Source organism: Corylus avellana, chromosome 4 (genome assembly GCF_965113065.1).
Source record: "Corylus avellana chromosome 4, dhCorAvel1.hap1.2, whole genome shotgun sequence".
Classification (NCBI taxonomy): Eukaryota; Viridiplantae; Streptophyta; class Magnoliopsida; order Fagales; family Betulaceae; genus Corylus; species Corylus avellana.
In genome coordinates, this window is record NC_142493.1 from 5,038,234 (window position 1) to 5,057,945 (window position 19,712).

At 36.8% G+C, this 19,712-nt stretch overlaps 2 protein-coding genes across 2 annotated transcripts; both read right to left on the reverse strand.

The window, feature by feature from the left end:
* Positions 1-9,552: 9,552 nt before the first annotated feature.
* Positions 9,553-10,207, reverse strand: LOC132179934 (pathogenesis-related leaf protein 4-like). The gene has a single exon (XM_059592753.1). It carries the CDS (start codon positions 10,185-10,187, stop codon positions 9,696-9,698), a length of 492 nt encoding a protein of 163 aa, XP_059448736.1. The 5' UTR covers positions 10,188-10,207; the 3' UTR covers positions 9,553-9,695.
* Positions 10,208-15,093: 4,886 nt separating this feature from the next.
* LOC132179476 (pathogenesis-related leaf protein 4-like) lies at positions 15,094-15,715 on the reverse strand. The gene has a single exon (XM_059592209.2). The coding sequence runs from the start codon at positions 15,699-15,701 to the stop codon at positions 15,201-15,203; it is 501 nt and encodes a 166-aa protein (XP_059448192.1). The 5' UTR covers positions 15,702-15,715; the 3' UTR covers positions 15,094-15,200.
* Between the last annotated feature and the right edge of the window lie 3,997 nt (positions 15,716-19,712).

The window sequence follows — 19,712 nt, forward strand, 5'->3', positions numbered from 1 at the left end:
CGTAACGAATAACCTTTAATAGGGACATCAATATGGATAGGAGTTGGATGCGGGAAAGTACGCGATGTTCAGAGCGATTTCAAAAAGGTGTGGAAGAATTCATGGGAATGGCAGTTAAATCAGTTGATTCGCGTGATATGACAAAGTGTCCATGCCGTGATTGTGCAAATCGATATTATTCTCATATTAGCGAGGTGAAGGGTCACTTGTATATGAATGGATTTACTCCGACATACACTAGATGGATATTTCACGGGGAAGAAGATCATTTTAGGGAAAACACTTTTACAAACATGCACACACATACAAGTGAAATGATGGAGGAGGTTGATGCAGTTGAAGAATTGTTAGACGATGTATGTATGGGGACATTTGTTGATGCTAACATCGGAGAATCCTCTACTTCACAGGGCCTCACAACTGATAATCACGAACAAACAAGCTCCTTCTACCAATTTTGGGAAGATGGTTTACGAGAACTTTATCCAGGCTGCAAGAAATTTACACAAATTGCTTTTATACTGAAGATGCTTCATATAAAGGCGTTCTGCAACATGAGTAACAAGGCGTTTGATATGATGATTGACTTGATAAAGACGGCCCTCCCAGATGGAGAGACATTGCCACGCTCGTATAGAGAAGCAATACAGTTTAGGCGACACTTGGGATTCGGTTACGATAAGATACACGCATGCAAGAATGGTTGTGTGCTTTTTTGGAAAGAACATGCAGACAAAGTGGTATGCCCAAAGTGCAACAATTCAAGATGGATTGATGGCAAAGGCAGAAAAAGTAATATTCCTCAAAAGGTCTTACGGTATTTCCCAATAAAATCGAGGTTACAACGGTTGTTTATGACAAAAGAAATGGCCAAGGAAATGCGGTGGCACAAAGAAGGTCGAGAAGATGATGGCAATACTCTCAGACACCCCGCCGATTCTATTGTATGGAAAGAGTTTGATAAAAGACATGAGTGGTTTGCAAGTGATTCCCGCAACGTGCGGCTTGGCTTAGCAAGTGATGGTTTCAACCCATATGGTAATATGAGTACAACATATAGCATATGGGCAGTAATGTTAACGGTGTACAATCTCCCTCCGTGGATGTGTATGAAGAGTCCAAATTTGATGTTGCCCCTTATTATCCCAGGGCCTTCAGATCCTGGAAAGAATATTGATGTATATTTGCGGCCATTGGTTGATGACTTGAAAGATTTATGGAATGAAGGCATACGCGTGTACGATGCATCAAAGAAAGAGACATTTCAATTGCATGCGACATTACTATGGACTATAAATGATTTTCCTGCATATGGAAAATTATCTGGGTGGTCTACAATTGGAAAGCTTGCATGTCCAGTATGTAATAAGGATACATCGTTCAGGTATTTGAAGTATGGGCATAAGGTGTGCTTCATGTGTCATCGTCGGTGGCTTCCTCAAGAGCATCCATGGCGCAAAAGAGGAGATTTGTTCGATGGTACAGAGGAGCATAGATTGCAACCTGAAGAATTGTCTGAAAGTCAATTGTTGAAACAGCTAAGAGATGCTGAGGGTTTGCAATTTGGAAAAACAAGCGGGAGAAAGAGAAAGAACACAGATGTTGTGTTGAATTGGAAGAAGAGAAGTATTTTCTTTGAGTTGCCTTACTGGTCAAGCTTGAAACTATGTCATAATTTAGATGTAATGCATATTGAGAAGAACATATGTGAAAGTATCTTAGGTACGTTGATGAATATCGATGGGAAGACCAAGGACACAGTCAAGGCACGAAGAGATTTACAGTTGATGGGTATACGTAAAGAATTGCATGTGCAGCCAAATGGTGAAACTTATAGGATGCCACTTGCGAAGTACACCTTGACAAGAGATGAGAAGAAGAGTTTATGTGAGTGGTTGAAAGGTGTTAAATTTCCTGACGGGTATGCATCTAACATTGGTCGATGTGTGAACAAGCTTCCTGGTAAAATTTCGGGTATGAAAAGCCACGATTGTCATGTCTTCTTACAGCGCTTGCTTCCTGTTGCAATTCGAAATTTCTCTACGTCGGAAATACGAACAACATTGACCGAGTTCAGTACATTTTTTACGCAGTTATGTGCACGGACGTTGAAAGTTGATATCCTAAAACAAATGAAAGTCGACATTGTAATAATTTTATGCAAAATGGAAAAAATATTTTCGCCAGCTTTTTTTGATGTTATGATCCATCTAGCACTTCATTTACCTCGGGAGGCCGAGCTTGCTGGTCCCGTACAAAACCGTTGGATGTATCCGTTCGAAAGAGAACTTGGAAGATATAGGAAGTGGACGCGTAACAAAGCGCGTCCAGAGGGGTCTATTGTCGAGTGTTACTTAGCTGAAGAGAGCTTGACCTTCTGTTCCAGGTACCTTCGGGGGATTGAGACAAGATGGAACCGTGAACGGAGAAATGTTGACATTGACGTTGTAGAAATGAGCCAGCGCTTGGATGTGTTCTCCCAACGAGTTCGGCCGTTAGGAGCAGCTAAATTAGTAACACTGGATGCTAATTATTTTGCTAGGGCACGATGGTATGTGCTTACCAATTGTAACGAAACGGCCTCATATTTGGAGTAAGTTTAGTAATGGCCTTTGTGTTTTACTTGTTACGACATGTTATAATTGTAGGGTTGATGATCATTTACCAATACGTTTATTTTTCATGCAGTGAACATTATAATATGATCAAAAGAGAAGGCGGCCGTGACATTGATAAAAAGCATGAAGCTAACTTTGAACGTTGGTTCCATAAACGTTTATACAATAGTGGGCGTACTGCAGCCAATGACTCAAAACACTTATATGATCTTGCATGTGGGCCTGATCGTCATGTTAGATCGTATAGAGGTTGCATCGTGAATGGGGTTAGGTATCACACAAAAGAATGTGCAGAAACTCGTACTACTCAGAACAGTGGTGTTTCTGTTTCAGGTGAGGACGAAACCTCAATAACGGAGTATTATGGTGAGTTAAAAAATATTCTAGAGTTACGTTACCCTGGCCAAAATCTCGTGTACTTGTTTGAGTGCGATTGGTGGGACACTGGGAGTGCAACAGGAGTACGAATGGACCAAGGCTTCACGATTGTGAATACTTCTCGTAAATGGTGTGAATCCGACCCGTTCATCTTAGCATGTCAAGCTTCGCAAGTGTTTTACTTGGATGATCCCAAATTGGGTGGTAATTGGAAAGTGGTGCAGAAGTGGATCAATAGAGACATCTATGATATTCCAACAGTACAAAAGGGAGATAATACAGAAGATGACCAAAGACTCAGTGATGATGTATACCAGGAAGGTGAATGTGTTGGGGGTAATATGGTCTTTGTTGATGAAGCGAATGTTGAAGCCTCCACTCAATTACGTAGAGATGATGCGACAATAGCAATTGACGAATTATATATTCAACTTGATGCAAGCATGTTTGCCAACGATAACTTGCCGGACGAGGACCATTATACAAACTTTGATGACGAAGAGGAGTTATGTAGCGACAACGATATAGACTCTGAACACGAAGAGGACTCTGAACACGAACAATCATCTTCAAGTAACAGTGCTACAGATTCTGAATATGAATCTGATGATGAAATGTGTTGAACACATAAGCTCAAATTTGGTGTAAGTACAAAGTGTATTAGCATATTTAATGAAATTGATGCTCTCTCTCTCTCTCTCTCTTTCTCTCTCTCTATATATATATATATTGTGGTGTTTTATTTTTTATTTTTTACTAGCATGATTATTGTATGTTTGTCAAAAATATTGAACATGCTATATGGTTATAAATTGACTAATATAATTTTGTGGTTTTTGACTTGTTAGCAGATTGATCATAACAATGACAACAACAGGACGCAAACGTGTTCCAGCAGCACGAGGCCGAGGCCGAGGCCAAGGTCAAGGTCGGGGCCTTATTGACGAGCATGAGAGTCCGACTCTCAATTCTGGGTTTGGTGATACAGATATGCAAGTGTCGCCCTCGCCCCCCCTCCTCCTCGAGTCAGTGGATGGGCATCCTTCGCATGAGTCTAATAATCCTATTCACTCAGTGGCAGGATTGGATTCACAGGGAGCCGCCCCTACTGCATCTTGTAAGTTCATGAATTTTATATTTATGAACTGTTATTTTTGTATTATTTTGGTTTGTTATAGACATTTGACAATATACTTTTTCAAATATAACTTACTACGTTACCATGTTTTGCGTAACAGCTACCACGTCTGTCAGAAGTGTAAGGGGCAAGGCCAAGTGTAAGAAGTTGAGTGACCACGTACTTAAGCATGGTCCCTTAGTGCTAAACATCCCAAATAGACACCGGGCACCTGTAGGCGAGAATGCATCATGGTTTGCAAGCAAGATTGGGGAGATTATTCGTAACATGTGCGAACTCCATCACGGTGAATGGAAAAAGGTCCCAGCTGAAGAAAAGAACAAGTTGTTGTTTCATGTTCAGGTATGAATATCAATGTAATGTTTAATAATATGTTTCGTATGGAAAATTAATGTGACACATTTTTTACCATTGTTTTCTTATCTATTATGTATCAGTCAAACTTCGCACTGAATATGGAACGATACGAGCACATCAAAGCTGTTGAACATAAATTGGGTCGTGCATATGCTAGGCTTCGTTCGAACTTGTATAGGGATCATTACAAGAAATATTTTGACGGCATTGATAAAGACGATGATGAGGGGATTGCCAAGGCTAAGGCTATTGGGAGGGAAAACGTGCCAGCAGGGTATGGTCCTCAACAGTGGAACCTAATATGTGACTCATTTGATGACGGTAAATGGAAGGTAAATATATATTATTATACTGATTAGAATATTCAAATTGATATAATTTGCATGCACTTGAAGACATTTTATGAATAATTGTGTTTTTTTTTTCTTTCCAAATTTCATAGAAAAAGTCTGAACGAAATACCCTAAACAGAAGCAAATTGGAAACAAATCACACAGCTGGGACTTGTTCATTTGTCAACGTCATTTACAAAAAGGTAAGTATCTCGTACCATAATTTAATGAAAGTAACGTTATTTAGTGTAAACTTTGATTATATGTATTATGTGTAGGAACAAGAAACAAAAGTGAAGCCTAATCCTGTTGAACTATATGAGGTTACCCATACAAGAAAAAAGGATAAACAGTTTGTGAACGACAAATGCAAAAGTCTATATGTAAGTAACTGTTTACGATCCGATTATTAAGTTGATTAGTGAAGAACATGAATAGTAAACTTGCATGAAGTATATGTTAAACTAAGGCCAACTATGACTTGTGCAGCTTCAAATGCAAGAATTAACAACCAGTGAGGCCTTAGAGGAAGGCAATGTGGAGGGAACAAGTGCGGATGACCGAATGCAAGAAATAGTCACACAAGTACTAGGGGGCCGACGAGCTGGGCACGTTAGAGGAATGGGATGCGGTCTTATTCCTACCCCTTTAAGAACTTCATCTCAAGCGTTCACCCACTTCGACAACCACGATGAGTGTAGGAAAAGACAAGAAGATACTCAAAGCGAGCTTCAACAGACTAGAATTGAACTTCATCAGTACAGAGAGAATTTGCAAGCCAGCGTTGAGGAAACGAACAAATTAAAAGCCACTGTTGAGTTCTTAATGTCACGTATTGGAGGGTTAGTGAAACTCTACCTATGCATTAATTTTACAAAAACACACATACTAAGTAATCGTTAAAAAGCTTATTGATCATTATATGAAATTTTATTCTCTTAGGTCTGGAGGGAGCTTGCTTGGAGGTGCATCAAGTGAAGCCAACAATTGAGGGAGCTTTGGAATAACTTTATTTAGGATGTACTCTTTGATAGCATCTATTTGTGATATATTTTTTTATACTATGTATTTGGATAGTTGTTGGTACTTTCTATTTGCTAATGTGTATTTGACTATTTGTTGATCGTGATCTGTTTGGTAATGTATATTTGTTGGTACTTTTTATTTGGTTTATATTATATTAAGATATTCGCAAAATTTTTGGTTCAACAACTTTTGAGTTAGTAAATCTCCCTTGACATGGTTATCAAGGTTAAAGAACTTTGAGTAAACAATGCAAGGGAGTAATAATATCTTTCTAAATTTTATTTTTAAGTGTATGCAGGATGACAAGAGTACAAGAAAGTTAAACCGCCCAAGCAGGTTCTCGCTTTAATATATTTCATGAAGAAACACATTTTTAGTATCTCTTTCTCTATCATTTAGGGTTTCATTTTCATTGTCTTTGATATTATATATTGGTTCATTGTGGTAGATTACTCAAATTGCTTATGAGGATGAATTGGCAAGGAAGAGAATGCAGATAAGTACTTTATTTTGGGTTTTGGAATTTTGCTGCCCATGAATTGTAAAACATATATTTAATAGTTTTCTCCCTTGGCAGGTTTGGTTAATGGGGCAGTTCTCACATATTTTTTATGATTTTGATGAGGTTAGTCATTTTGAGTTATGTTTCTTGTGGGCATTTAGATTAGTTTGATTATTTCATATATTAATTGATTCATCAAACAATGTTGTTGTGTACTTAAACATAAATGCAATGTTTCTTATAGAGGTATTCTACGTGCATTTTATTTGCCCATGCATGGAGTTATGTTTCTCCGGATAAGTTTTCCTGCTGAATTCTTTTAGTGTTGGTTTCTTCATAGTGAACTTTTTTTTTTGGCCTCAATCTTGTTATTAGGCGCACAATGCTTATCATGGTGTTGGCATTGTGAAATTGATGGGCCGTAGCAGTAGATATATAGCTATGCATGCATCCCTAGCTAGTGGACAAATTGACATATGTTTGATTCATGAGGTACTTATTACTAGCAATTAATTTGATAGTTATCTTTGTGAGCTGTTACTGATTCTACTGATATGCACATCTAAGGTATCTTTTAATTTGCACGGGCCTCATGGTGTTTTGAGTCATCTGAAATACCTGATTGAGACAAAGGGTTCGGCTGTTATTTGTGTCGCAGAGGGAGCACGGCAGGTGAGTTACGTAAGGAATTCATATTTTCGCTTTTGGGTTGAATACTATTAATTGATCAGGTGATTTAAATTGTGCAGTTCTTTTTTGGCTTCATGAAATACTGTGAAAAATTGCCTGTGTTCATTTCATTGCATTGCATAGATCTTATAACTTCTTCATTATATTTTTCCCCAAGATGAAGAGTAAAATTCAGTATGTTATTGTTTTTTGATGCAGAATTTTATTCAGAAAACTAATGCTAAAGATGCGTCTGGGAACATTGTATTTGGAGATTTCGGTGTCTACATTCAACAAGAGGTTGGTGGTTGTATTTTGACTAATTTCTTGTGGTCTTCATCTCTCCATGACTCTTGAGACAAGTTAAGTGGGTTGATAAATAATGAGCTGACTAAAAATCTAATTTTTAACATCATTGATATGTGTTGCATGGATAAGAATGGACTGCAGTTTGGCGTTTTAGTTGTCATTTGTCACTCTACAAATATGATATATTTTAAGCCATCAAGATCTTACTCTATTAGTGACTCTTTTTGCTGACTGATGATTTGTGTGAATTGTTGCACTTGAACTGGAAATCATTAGAAAAACCTACTGCTATTGCGATCGATCGCACTTGGGAGTGCGATCGATCCCAAAATTTCGAAAACCTACTGATGCTACGATCGATCGCACTTGGAGTGCGATCGATCGCAATTTTCCGAAAACCTACTGATGCTGCGATTGATCGCACTCCAAGTGCGATCGATCCCAAAATTTCGAAAACCTACTGATGCTACGATCGATCGCACTCCAAGTGCGATCGATCGTAGCATCAGTAGGTTTTCGAAATTTTGAAAACCTACTGATGCTGCGATCGATCGCACACAAGTTTGCGATCGATCGCAGTTTTTTTTTTTTTTTTTTTAAGGACTATTAGGGTCGACAAATATGGACCCTAATGGTCTCCAAATTTTGAAAACCTACTGATGCTGCGATCAATCGCACACAAGTTTGCGATCGATCGCAGTTTTTTTTTTTGTTTTAGGACCATTAGGGTCGACAAATGTGGACCCTAATGCGATCGATAGTCAATTTGTTTTTAATATTTTGGACCATTAGCGTCCACATTTGTGGACGCTAATGGTCAACTATTAGCGTCGACTAATTCTTTTGTGTACATCATCTTTAGAGTCAAACACATGCATCTTTTAGGGTCGATAAAGTGGACGCTAAAAGTCATCATTAGGGTCGACTCTAAGTAGACGCTGATAGTTAGTTTTTTTTTTTAATTTTTAGGACCATTAGCGTCCATAAAAAGTGGACGCTAATGGTTTAACTATCAGCGTCCACTTTGATTTGGACGCTAATAGTTATTATTATTATTTTTTAAAAGGGCCATTAGGGTCCATAAAGTCGACCCTAATGGTTAACTAAAAGTGGACGCTATTGCTTGACTATTAGGGTCGACTTTCGCTTCCGTTTACATGATCTTTAGGGTCCAAATATTGTGACTTTTAGGGGCGATAAAGTGGACGCTAAAAGTGATCATTAGGGTCGACTTTTAAGTGGACCCTGATAATCAGACATTTGAGCATTAGGGTCGGACTATTAGGGTCAACACTTTTAGGGTCGAAAAGTGGACGCTGTTGGCAACAGCGTCCACTTTAGGGTCTTTAGGGGCGACTTAAAGTCGCCCCTAAAGACCTAATTTCTTGTAGTTAAGTGGCCCTTTTTGATCCATTTGCTGAGAATATATAGATACTCTTATTAGATTAAATATGCAATAACTGCATTCGCATGTAAAAAAAACCCATATGATCATGCATTTTACAAATGCAGCTACGAATATAATTACAAATAACCTCATTCGCATGTAAACCTATAGCACACACATACAGTTGTAATTGATAGATATATAGAGAAAAATACTTGTATAGGTGAGAATGACTATGTGGGTGACCATGAAAACAAGATGGAACTCATTGCAAAGTAACCTTCAAATGTTGTTTACCCTATCAGACAAAATACAAAATACAAGTAACGACCATGCGACTCCATACCTAATAGTCTTCCTTTATCATGGAAGAATTTGACAACTTCTTTAACTCATAGTTGCTAAGAAATTTCCATGGCATCTCTATTAGTGTTTGCTGGTGTTAGAAGAAGAGAGGATGGAGAGAAGGAGATAATCGACGACTAGAATTTGATAATGGCCCCGACTTCGCATGCAATGACATTTGAAGGCAAACCCAAACATTTCTAGAAATGATGTCGGGGTAAGCCAAAAGCTTGAAAGAAAGTTAAGGAACATACTTCTGGTACATATAGAAGGGACATTTCAAGGTGAATTTTTGTTTTTTAATCGTGTATTTATAAAAATATCATGTAACCGTATGGGAGACCAGAATCCGGATAAATGGTTGTCGGGCTACAAAAATTATTGAGGAAGATATATTTAAGACTATCATCCCAAAAATAAAATAAAATTATAGAACAATTTCAAAATATGAATATTCAATTAGTCGAGGACAATTGAATAAAATTGCACTAAATAAATTAATGATTAGATGGCCTTAGGTATGTACATGCATGTCATATACATAAAAGGCACATGCATATATACTACTCAGCCACATCGTACTAGCTCATAGCTAGGTAATTATGTATGATTACAAGCAATAATATATATCAACTTAGTACGGACGCATGCCTTCCCAATTTCCGATGGGAAAATAGTTGCAAGTGACAAACATCCAGTTACTGCGGCACTTCGCCCGGGCACACCCAATAAGCTTTGTGTCGCGCCAAACGAGCTGCGTGTAATGCCCGCACTCACCATTAACACAAGAGTTGGATTTATAGTCGTAGTTTGGCTTCTCCTTCGCCCACGCCGCCACCGCATCTTTAGGCTTCAACTCCTCCCAACCTTCTGCAATGCATTCTCCGTAGTTTACGGAATTATAATCCGAATGCTCAAACTCGCATTTTTCGATCCTCGAATTAGCGTACTTTTGAGCGTAGGCTGCGATGGTGTTGTCCCATTTGAGCGGAGGAACACCAACCTCAGCACGAACTGCATTGTGTGCATCCACGAACTCTTTTTGGTCCGGTGCGGGAGCTGGGGAGACATGAGTTGAGGTTAAGCCTATGATGCATAGGGATAGCAAAAACTTTGTCAACCCCATTTTGGCAGGCAGGCAGGTCGTGTTATTAGGGTTGTGGTTTTGGGTGAAGATGAGAGTACTATATGCCATGATTTAGGTATTTATAGGCTTTCTCTGTGGATTTGGTTAGTTATAGGAAAGACCCAATGAAGGGATTTCCCTATTTTTGTCCATTATATTCTTAGTACTTTGACTATTTTAGCGGCTAATATAGGGATATATAGAATTGAGTCGGTGTACGGGTTTTACCGATTAAGGTTAATTAATAGAGAGATGTTATGGATATTATTTTTTTTTAAAACCAAAAACAGAAAATATGACTGACTAATGGGGTAAGTTTTTTTTTTAGAAAACAATATTCACTTAAGATCAGAAAGAATTTCCCTAATTAATATATTATATTTTTGGGCAGGACAAAGATCACGCAGACGGTTTAAATGGCTCATCGTCAACTATTGATGATTATTTGTCTCCAGTCAAGTGTACGTGTGTAGCGAATACCAACAGTTAATTATAAGTAGATATTTACGTACGTGCTCCAAAAATGGGAATATACTTTAACATGTCTATTTTTGAAAAATGGTTTTAAAGAAATTGAACCACCGTTTTCATTGTTGAGAATTTTTCTTATAGAACCTTCTTCGCTCGCCTTCTATTTTTTATTTTTATTTTTTTTTCAGGTTATTATTTGCATGAGAAGTTTTTAGGCCAGAGTGGGGATAAGAAAAGTTATTGGGTCCATTGGTATTGTTTCTAGATTTTATTTTATTTTACTTTTCTTTTAAGTTTCATAATAAGCATTATTGTTATTAATACCCGTTATAATTATATTGATATAATAGGCATGACTATATACAAATGTTGTTTTGTATTAATTTCTTTACATTATTGCATTTCAATACCTGTCTTTACATTTCGGTATTTCAATTAATTACCTTAGTATTATTGTGATTTTCACAATAAGTCTTCTTAGAAGAGCTTTCAACACGGTGGATTGCACGTTCTTTAGGATCTTCAAGATTTGCAATACGTCGTCGTCGTGCACTCCAAATCACTACAAAAAAGCAATTGTCAAAGGGGGTTCCCAGGAGATTGGGAACATTCCGATTCCAAAGTCAAACAGTTTTTAAGAGAAAGATCGTGCTTCAGCGCACAATCATTCAATATGTGAGTATGAGAAGATAGTAAATTATTCAAGATGTTTTAGTACCTTGTGTAGGGGCCTATTTATAGGCTTGAGGATTGAAGTAAACTTGAACTAGCTCTCGTTGTTTGAGTTGGTTTGAGAGTCCAGAGTTGAAATAAAACTCAACAGCTATCATGAAGAGATAATCTTGAGTAGTCATCTTGTAGAAATAATCTTGAATTCATGGGAGCTTGGGCTGGGATTGAGCTTCTTTATTCCAATATAATCCGAATTTGAATATATCTTCTATTAATTAATTAAATAGTCTTTACTATTTAATTAATATCTTCATGGGCTTATCATTGGCCATTGGGCCCAGATTTGATTGGCTTGTAGTGTGAATTTATTCCCAACAAGCCTAATGTAATGTTTGCCTTTTACATTACAATCATTTACATTTTAGTATTTCAATTAATCACATTAGTATTATTGTGATTTTCATAATAAACTTAATGTATTGCCTTTCTTTACATTTAAAGTATTTATTATGGATTAATACATATAATAAATGCCTCCATTATATTGATTTTCATATATTTATTGGAATTGACTGTACTAGTGTCATCATAATGTCCAAGGTCTCAAAACGTGATGCAGAAGAAGTTGACATTAGTGTTATTTCCATTATACATGTTTGTTTTAGTTTTCATTTTAATAAGATAGAATTGAGTTTCTCACAAAAAAAAAAAAAAAAAAAAAACAAAAACAAAAAAAAAGAAAGATAGAATTGAGTTTTCTCTTTTCCAGTAGGATTAAGTTTTCCCTTTTTCATTAGGAATAGATTTTCATTTTTCAATTATGATTGGTTTTCCTTTTCTTGTTAAATTTGGAGGTACTTATAAAGATATCTAGTAATTGTTATTTTTTAATTAAGTTTTGAAGTATCAATTAAATTTCAGTCTTTTAGAGTTAATTTGAGGCAATTAGGGTCTTTCTTTTCTCTTTTTGTTATTTTCTCTCTTTCTAAATTTCCTTTTCAATATTCAATTCTTATTTGGCTTCAGAGTCTAACATCTTCTTAGGATGAATTTTTTTCATCAGTTTTCATGACTAAATTAAAATGGGGGTCGTGGTCGGCGTGGACAGGTTCCAAATGAGAAAGTCAATCTCCTATCATGAACCCAATGTACAAGATGTGACGATTGAAGACTTGCAAATGTAGGTTGCGGAGTTAATTAACTCAGCGTTTAGTGGCGCAAAACTTGGAGATGTATTGAGATATTGATGGTCGCGATTCAGTTCCAATTTTGAGAACCCGTATCACAAGCTAGTTTTAGTTCTAGTTATTGAGTCCATTGGCATTGTTTCTAGTTTTTTTTTTTTCACAAAAAAAAAAAAAAAAAAAAAAAAAAAAAAAGAGTGGAGTTGCACAATTTTTTATTTTTTTTATTTTTTATTTTTATTTTTTTTATCATTATGGTTAATTAAAACTGTTATGGCATTTGGAGCTATGTAGGCCGAAGTAACGGGATTTGAATGCCTAAAGGAGTTATATGATCAGGCAGATGAGGATTTCAGAGAAGTCTAGAGCCGTTGCAATATATATGGGGCAACCAATTCCCGAGATGCATATTCTGGAGGGTTCTCTATTCCGAGGGAATCAACTTTGCATCCCAAGGAGTTCCTTTCAGGAACAAATCATTCAGGAATTACTTGGTGGGGTCTAAGTGGGCACCTTGGAAGAGACGAGACCATCACCTTGGTAGAGGATCGGTATTATTAGCCTCAATTGAAGAAGGAATTGGGTAATTATGTCCGGCGATGCCCAAACTGTAAGGTACGTAACCAAGGGACAAGCCCAAAACACAGGCTTGTACATGCCTTTATCGATACTAGAAGCACCGTGGGAAGATCTGTCAATGGCTTTCATATTGGGTCTTCCAAGAACCTAATGAGAAGTAGATTCAATAATGGTAATTGTTGATAGGTTTTTCAAAATGGCTCATTTTGTTGGTTGCAGGAAAACATTAGATCCTATCCAAGTGGGTCCATCACGAGGCACTCCTGGTTTTTTTTTTTTTTTTTTTTTTTACAATTTTAGTTGAAAAAAAAAAGTAAAGAAATAAATAATGTGGGGTTTTTAGTAATTTTGATTTAATTCCAGTTCGAGCATGTGTGTTTTTACTAAAGTAAGGAATATGAATAACTATTTTATTCCCCTCTCATCTATTCCCAGTAATAATTATTCATTTTTTTAACGGAATAATCATTTCGTGAACCAAATGAGGCTTTAAAGTTTATCTAAATTTCATGCTTTTGAGAGATAAGAACTCTAGAGATAAGATGCTATCCTTTAATAGAAAACTGTTGACCTACGGCGGCGGTGGCATCCAAACACGATACGTGACCATTTGAACGCAACTAGGGCCTTGTAGCCCTAATCGCCACGCCTGTTCGGAGTGTTGTTCAAACATCACTGCCAGCATGAACTCCAATTGTTTGGACATCGTGTTCTTTTTCCGTCTAAACACCAATGAATTCGAGAGGGCAGTTTGCTCAGCTGTCCAGACTCTTCTGAAATTTGGTACACTTTGGAATGGCCTCTGTATTTGGCTATCATTACTACGCTTCTTTCTGCCCATCCTTCTAGCTTTGTACTTGTCTCCTTCCAGCAGTTTCATCATATTCTCCAATCGTGAACCTAAGTACGAGCTACCCTTTATCCCCAAAAACATAAAATAAATTTTTTAACACCAAATGGGCCATTCTTTGAAACCTAACAATGTGCAAAAAATTTTCTCATAGATGTGCTTGTTTCATTTTCCATGTGTGCAAAGATGTTTGGAGTTTTAGCCCATCATATCAATATTGATATGACTTCTAACTTTCTGTCTATGTCCATCTGATGTTAGTTAAATCCCACGAAAGTTTGTGGCGTGGTTATGCATTTCAGGGTTCTTGTTCTATATTTTTCTCATAGACTTCATTGATATTGTACTTATTCGTTCCAAATTATATCAGTGGAGATTGTCATATTATGAGCAATGATTGGTCACATATAGTTATACCAAGGACGACTTTGTGTCGTTGCTAAAGCCCTTTAGGGCCTGTTTGGGTTTGCGTTTGAGAAGCCTAAAAGTACGTTTAATACTAAAAAAATCCATTTGAAAAAAAAAAAGTACTCATTTGATAAATAAAAAAATTGAAAGCTCTTTTAAGAATCAAAAAACCTAAAAATTGCCAAATCGTACTTTTGGCAAAAGCTTCATTTTTAAGCTTTTGCCAAAAAGCATTTTTTGACTTAAAAGCTATATTTCTTAAATACAATCCCAAACGTACTCTTATTTTTGTAGGGCATGTGGAACTTTGATCATGCCCCCTCTTAAATGAAGAGTAGGTGGTCAACTAGTCCAAAGGGGGTGGCCGCACCAACATAAGGATTTTTTTTTTTTTTTTTTTTTTTTTTTTTCGATTTTAATGCTTACCTGGTTTAATCCACGCTGTTTATTTGAATGAATTGTTCGAATTAAAAAAATTGTCAACCGACATTTATATAGAATTGGACGGAATCTCAATTCATTTTGTCATAGTGCGCACACTAGTGGCCCTTTTTGACCCATTTGCTGAGAATATATAGATACTCTTATTAGATTAGCCTTCACCAAGGAAAAACAAATCCTTTGTTTGGTTTATATTAGAGAAGAAGAAGAAAAAAAAAAAAACTACAAATCAAGATTATGATCGTAATGAGAAAGAAAATGGGATTAATAGCAAATCAAGCAACGAAAATAAGGAATATTAAGAGCAATATTTAATATTCCTCATTTTCTCCCCTTATTATATATACATAATGAAAATTACAAAAATATCATATTAATTAGGATGGCCTGGGGTTTTCAAATGGATTACTAGTACGGACGCTCTCCTTCGTAATTTCCTGGAGGATAATAGTTGCAAGTGACAAACATCCAGCCATTTTTGCACTTGGCCCTGGCACACCCAAGATATTTTGTGTCACGCCAAACCACCTGGGTGTAGTGGCCGCACTCACCACCAACACATTTGTTGGATGCATGGTCATAGTTTGGCTTCTCAGCCACCCACGCCTTCACTGCATCTTGAGGCTTCAACACATCATAGCCTTCGGCAATACATTCTCCATAATCTACAGCATTGTAATCTGAATGTTCCAATTTGCAGTCTTGGATCCTCGAATTAGCATAATTTTTAGCGTAGACCGCAAGGGTGTGGTTCCACGTAAGCGGCGGAACACCGACCTCGGCACGAGCCTTGTTGTGTCCGTCGAGGAAGCGCTGGCGGCCGAGTCCGCGGCCATTTTTGGCTAGGGAGAAATGAGGTAGGGTTAAGCCTATGAAGCATAGTGCTAGCAAAAACTTTGTCAACCCCATTTCCTTAAGGCACATCCAGTTAATTATTAGATTTCTGATGAAAATGATACATAGGATTTAGGTATTTATAGGGTTTCTGTGGATCTGGTTATTAATAGCAAAGAGCCTGTGAATGGTATTTCCCTACTTTTCTCCATTATATTCTCAGTTGAATATTTCATAAATGGATGAATTAAATATACCTCCATTATTAGACGACGAGTTTTTAATCTCCATCATTGGACCTTACAGTTGTATACGTTCAAACTGTTTTCAACTGACGACTTTGCTTAGTGGTGACTTATAAGTCATACTATCAATGATGAATGGTCACGCGCTGATAATTATTAGCAACAACTTTGTGCCGTCATTAAAGCCTTCTTTTCTTGTAGTGTGGGGTGCTCTAACCACCCTTTCTCGAAGGGAGAGTGGGTGGTCAACCACTTCCTAAGAGGGTGGCTTGATCACCAACCAACGGTTTTTTTTTTTTTTTTAATCCAAGCTGTTCATTTGAATGAATTATTTGGATTGAAAAAATCGTTAGCCCTGCATTTTTATTGAATTGCACCGTAACTCAATACATATGAGATTGTTATTTTTTCTTTTGATGAATAATTAATGGTTAGTTTATAGCTCCTAAACTAGTCTATTTGAGATTATTATTTTTTAGAAAGGTTTATATATCTGATGTTAATTTGTAATCACTTCATTCCCTCTCCTGCAAGTTTTTTTAGCAAAAGATTACTCCTTCTATACCTCTTATGTACACTACAAGAAATTAGCTCTTTAGGGGCGACTTTAAGTCGCCCCTAAAGACCCTAAAGTGGACGCTGTTGCCAACAGCGTCCACTTTTCGACCCTAAAAGTGTCGACCCTAATAGTCCGACCCTAATGATCAAATGTCTGATCATCAGGGTCCACTTAAAAATCGACCCTAATGATCACTTTTAGCGTCCACTTTATCGCCCCTAAAAGTCGCAATGTTTGGACCCTAAAGATGATGTAAACGGAAGCGAAAGTCGACCCTAATAGTCAAGCAATAGCGTCCACTTTAGTTAACCATTAGCGTCGACTTTATGGACCCTAATATCCCTTTTAAAAAAATAATAATAATAACTATTAGCGTCCAAATAAAAGTGGACGCTGATGGTTAAACCATTAGCGTCCACAAAAGTGGACGCTGATGGTTAAACCATTAGCGTCCACAAAAGTGGACTCTAATGGTCCTAAAAAATTAAAAAAAAAAACTAACTATCAGCGTCCACTTAGAGTCGACCCTAATGATGACTTTTAGCGTCCACTTTATCGACCCTAAAAGATACATGTGTTTGACTCTAAAGATCGATGATATACACAAAAGAATTAGTCGACGCTAATAGTTGACCATTAGCGTCCACAACTGTTGACGCTAATGGTCCAAAAATATTAAAAAAAAAATTGACTATCAGCGTCCACTTCAAAGTGGACGCTGATTAGTTGACCATTAGGGTCGACAATTGTCGACCCTAATGGTCCTTAAAAAAAAAAAAAAAAAAAACTGCGATCAATCGCACACTTGTGTGCGATCGATCGCATCATCAGTAGGTTTTCAAAATTTGGAGATCGATCGCACTTGGAGTGAGATCGATCGCAATTTTCCGAAAACCTACTGATGTTGCGATCGATCGCACTCCAAGTGCGATCGATCGCAGCATCAGTAGGTTTTCAAAATTTGAAGATCGATCGCACTTGGAGTGAGATCGATCGCAATTTTCCGAAAACCTACTGATGCTGCGATCGATCGCACTCCAAGTGCGATCGATCGCAGCATCAGTAGGTTTTCAAAATTTTGGGATCGATCGCATATTGGGAGTGCGATCGATCGCAGCATCAGTACGTTTTCTAATGATTTCCAGTTCAAGTGATTCTCAATTCACACAAAGAACATCAAAAAAGCAACTGACTAGTCTTAGCAAAAAGAGTCACTAATAGAGTAAGATCTTGATGGCTTAAAATATATCATATTTGTAACTCTGACAAATGACAACTAAAACGCCAAAGTGCAGTCCATTCTTATCCATGCAACACATATCAATGATGTTAAAAATTAGACTTTTAGTCAGCTCATTATTTATCAACCCACTTAACTTGTCTCAAGAGTCATGGAGAGATGAAGACCACATGAAATTAGTCAAAATACAACCACCAACCTCTTGTTGAATGTGGACACCAAAATCTCCAAATACAATGTTCCCAGACGCATCTTTAGCATTAGTTTTCTGAATAAAATTCTGCATCAAAAAACAATAACATACTGAATTTTACTCTTCATCTTGGGGAAAAATATAATGAAGAAGTTATAAGATCTATGCAATGCAATGAAATGAACACAGGCAGTTTTTCGCAGTATTTCATGAAGCCAAAAAAGAACTGCACAATTTAAATCTCCTGATCAATTAATAGTATTCAACCCAAAAGCGAAAATATGAATTCCTTACGTAACTCACCTGCCGTGCTCCCTCTGCGACACAAATAACAGCCGAACCCTTTGTCTCAATCAGGTATTTCAGATGACTCAAAACACCATGAGGCCCGTGCAAATTAAAAGATACCTTAGATGTGCATATCAGTAGAATCAGTAACAGCTCACAAAGATAACTATCCAATTAATTGCTAGTAATAAGTACCTCATGAATCAAACATATGTCAATTTGTCCACTAGCTAGGGATGCATGCATAGCTATATATCTACTGCTACGGCCCATCAATTTGACAATGCCAACACCATGATAAGCATTGTGCGCCTAACAAGATTGAGGCCAAAAAAAAAAGTTCACTATGAAGAAACCAACACTAAAAGAATTCAGCAGGAAAACTTATCCGGAGAAACATAACTCCATGCATGGGCAAATAAAATGCACGTAGAGTACCTCTATAAGAAACATTGCATTTATGTTTAAGTACACAACAACATTCTTTGATGAATCAATTAATATATGAAATAATCAAACTAATCTAAATGCCCACAAGAAACATAACTCAAAATGACTAACCTCATCAAAATCATAAAAAATATGTGAGAACTGCCCCATTAACCAAACCTGCCAAGGGAGAAAACTATTAAATATATGTTTTACAATTCATGGGCAGCAAAATTCCAAAACCCAAAATAAAGTACTTATCTGCATTCTCTTCCTTGCCAATTCATCCTCATAAGCAATTTGAGTAATCTACCACAATGAACCAATATATAATATCAAAGACAATGAAAATGAAACCCAAAATGATAGAGAAAGAGATACTAAAAATGTGTTTCTTCATGAAATATATTAAAGCGAGAACCTGCTTGGGCGGTTTAACTTTCTTGTACTCTTGTCATCCTGCATACACTTAAAAATAAAATTTAGAAAGATATTATTACTCTCTTGCATTGTTTACTCAAAGTTCTTTAACCTTGATAACCATGTCAAGGGAGATTTACTAACTCAAAAGTTGTTGAACCAAAAATTTTGCGAATATCTTAATATAATATAAACCAAATAAAAAGTACCAACAGATATACATTACCAAACAGATCACGATCAACAAATAGTCAAATACACATTAGCAAATAGAAAGTACCAACAACTATCCAAATACATAGTATCAAAAAATATATCACAAATAGATGCTATCAAAGAGTACATCCTAAATAAAGTTATTCCAAAGCTCCCTTAATTGTTGGCTTCACTTGATGCACCTCCAAGCAAGCTCCCTCCAGACCTAATAGAATAAAATTTCATATAATGATCAATAAGCTTTTTAACGATTACTTAGTATGTGTGTTTTTGTAAAATTAATGCATAGGTAAAGTTTCACTAACCCTCCAATACGTGACATTAAGAACTCAACAGTGGCTTTTAATTTGTTCGTTTCCTCAACGTTGGCTTGCAAATTCTCTCTGTACTGGTGAAGTTCAATTCTAGTCTGTTGAAGCTCGCTTTGAGTATCTTCTTGTCTTTTCCTACACTCATCGTGGTTGTCGAAGTGGGTGAACGCTTGAGATGAAGTTCT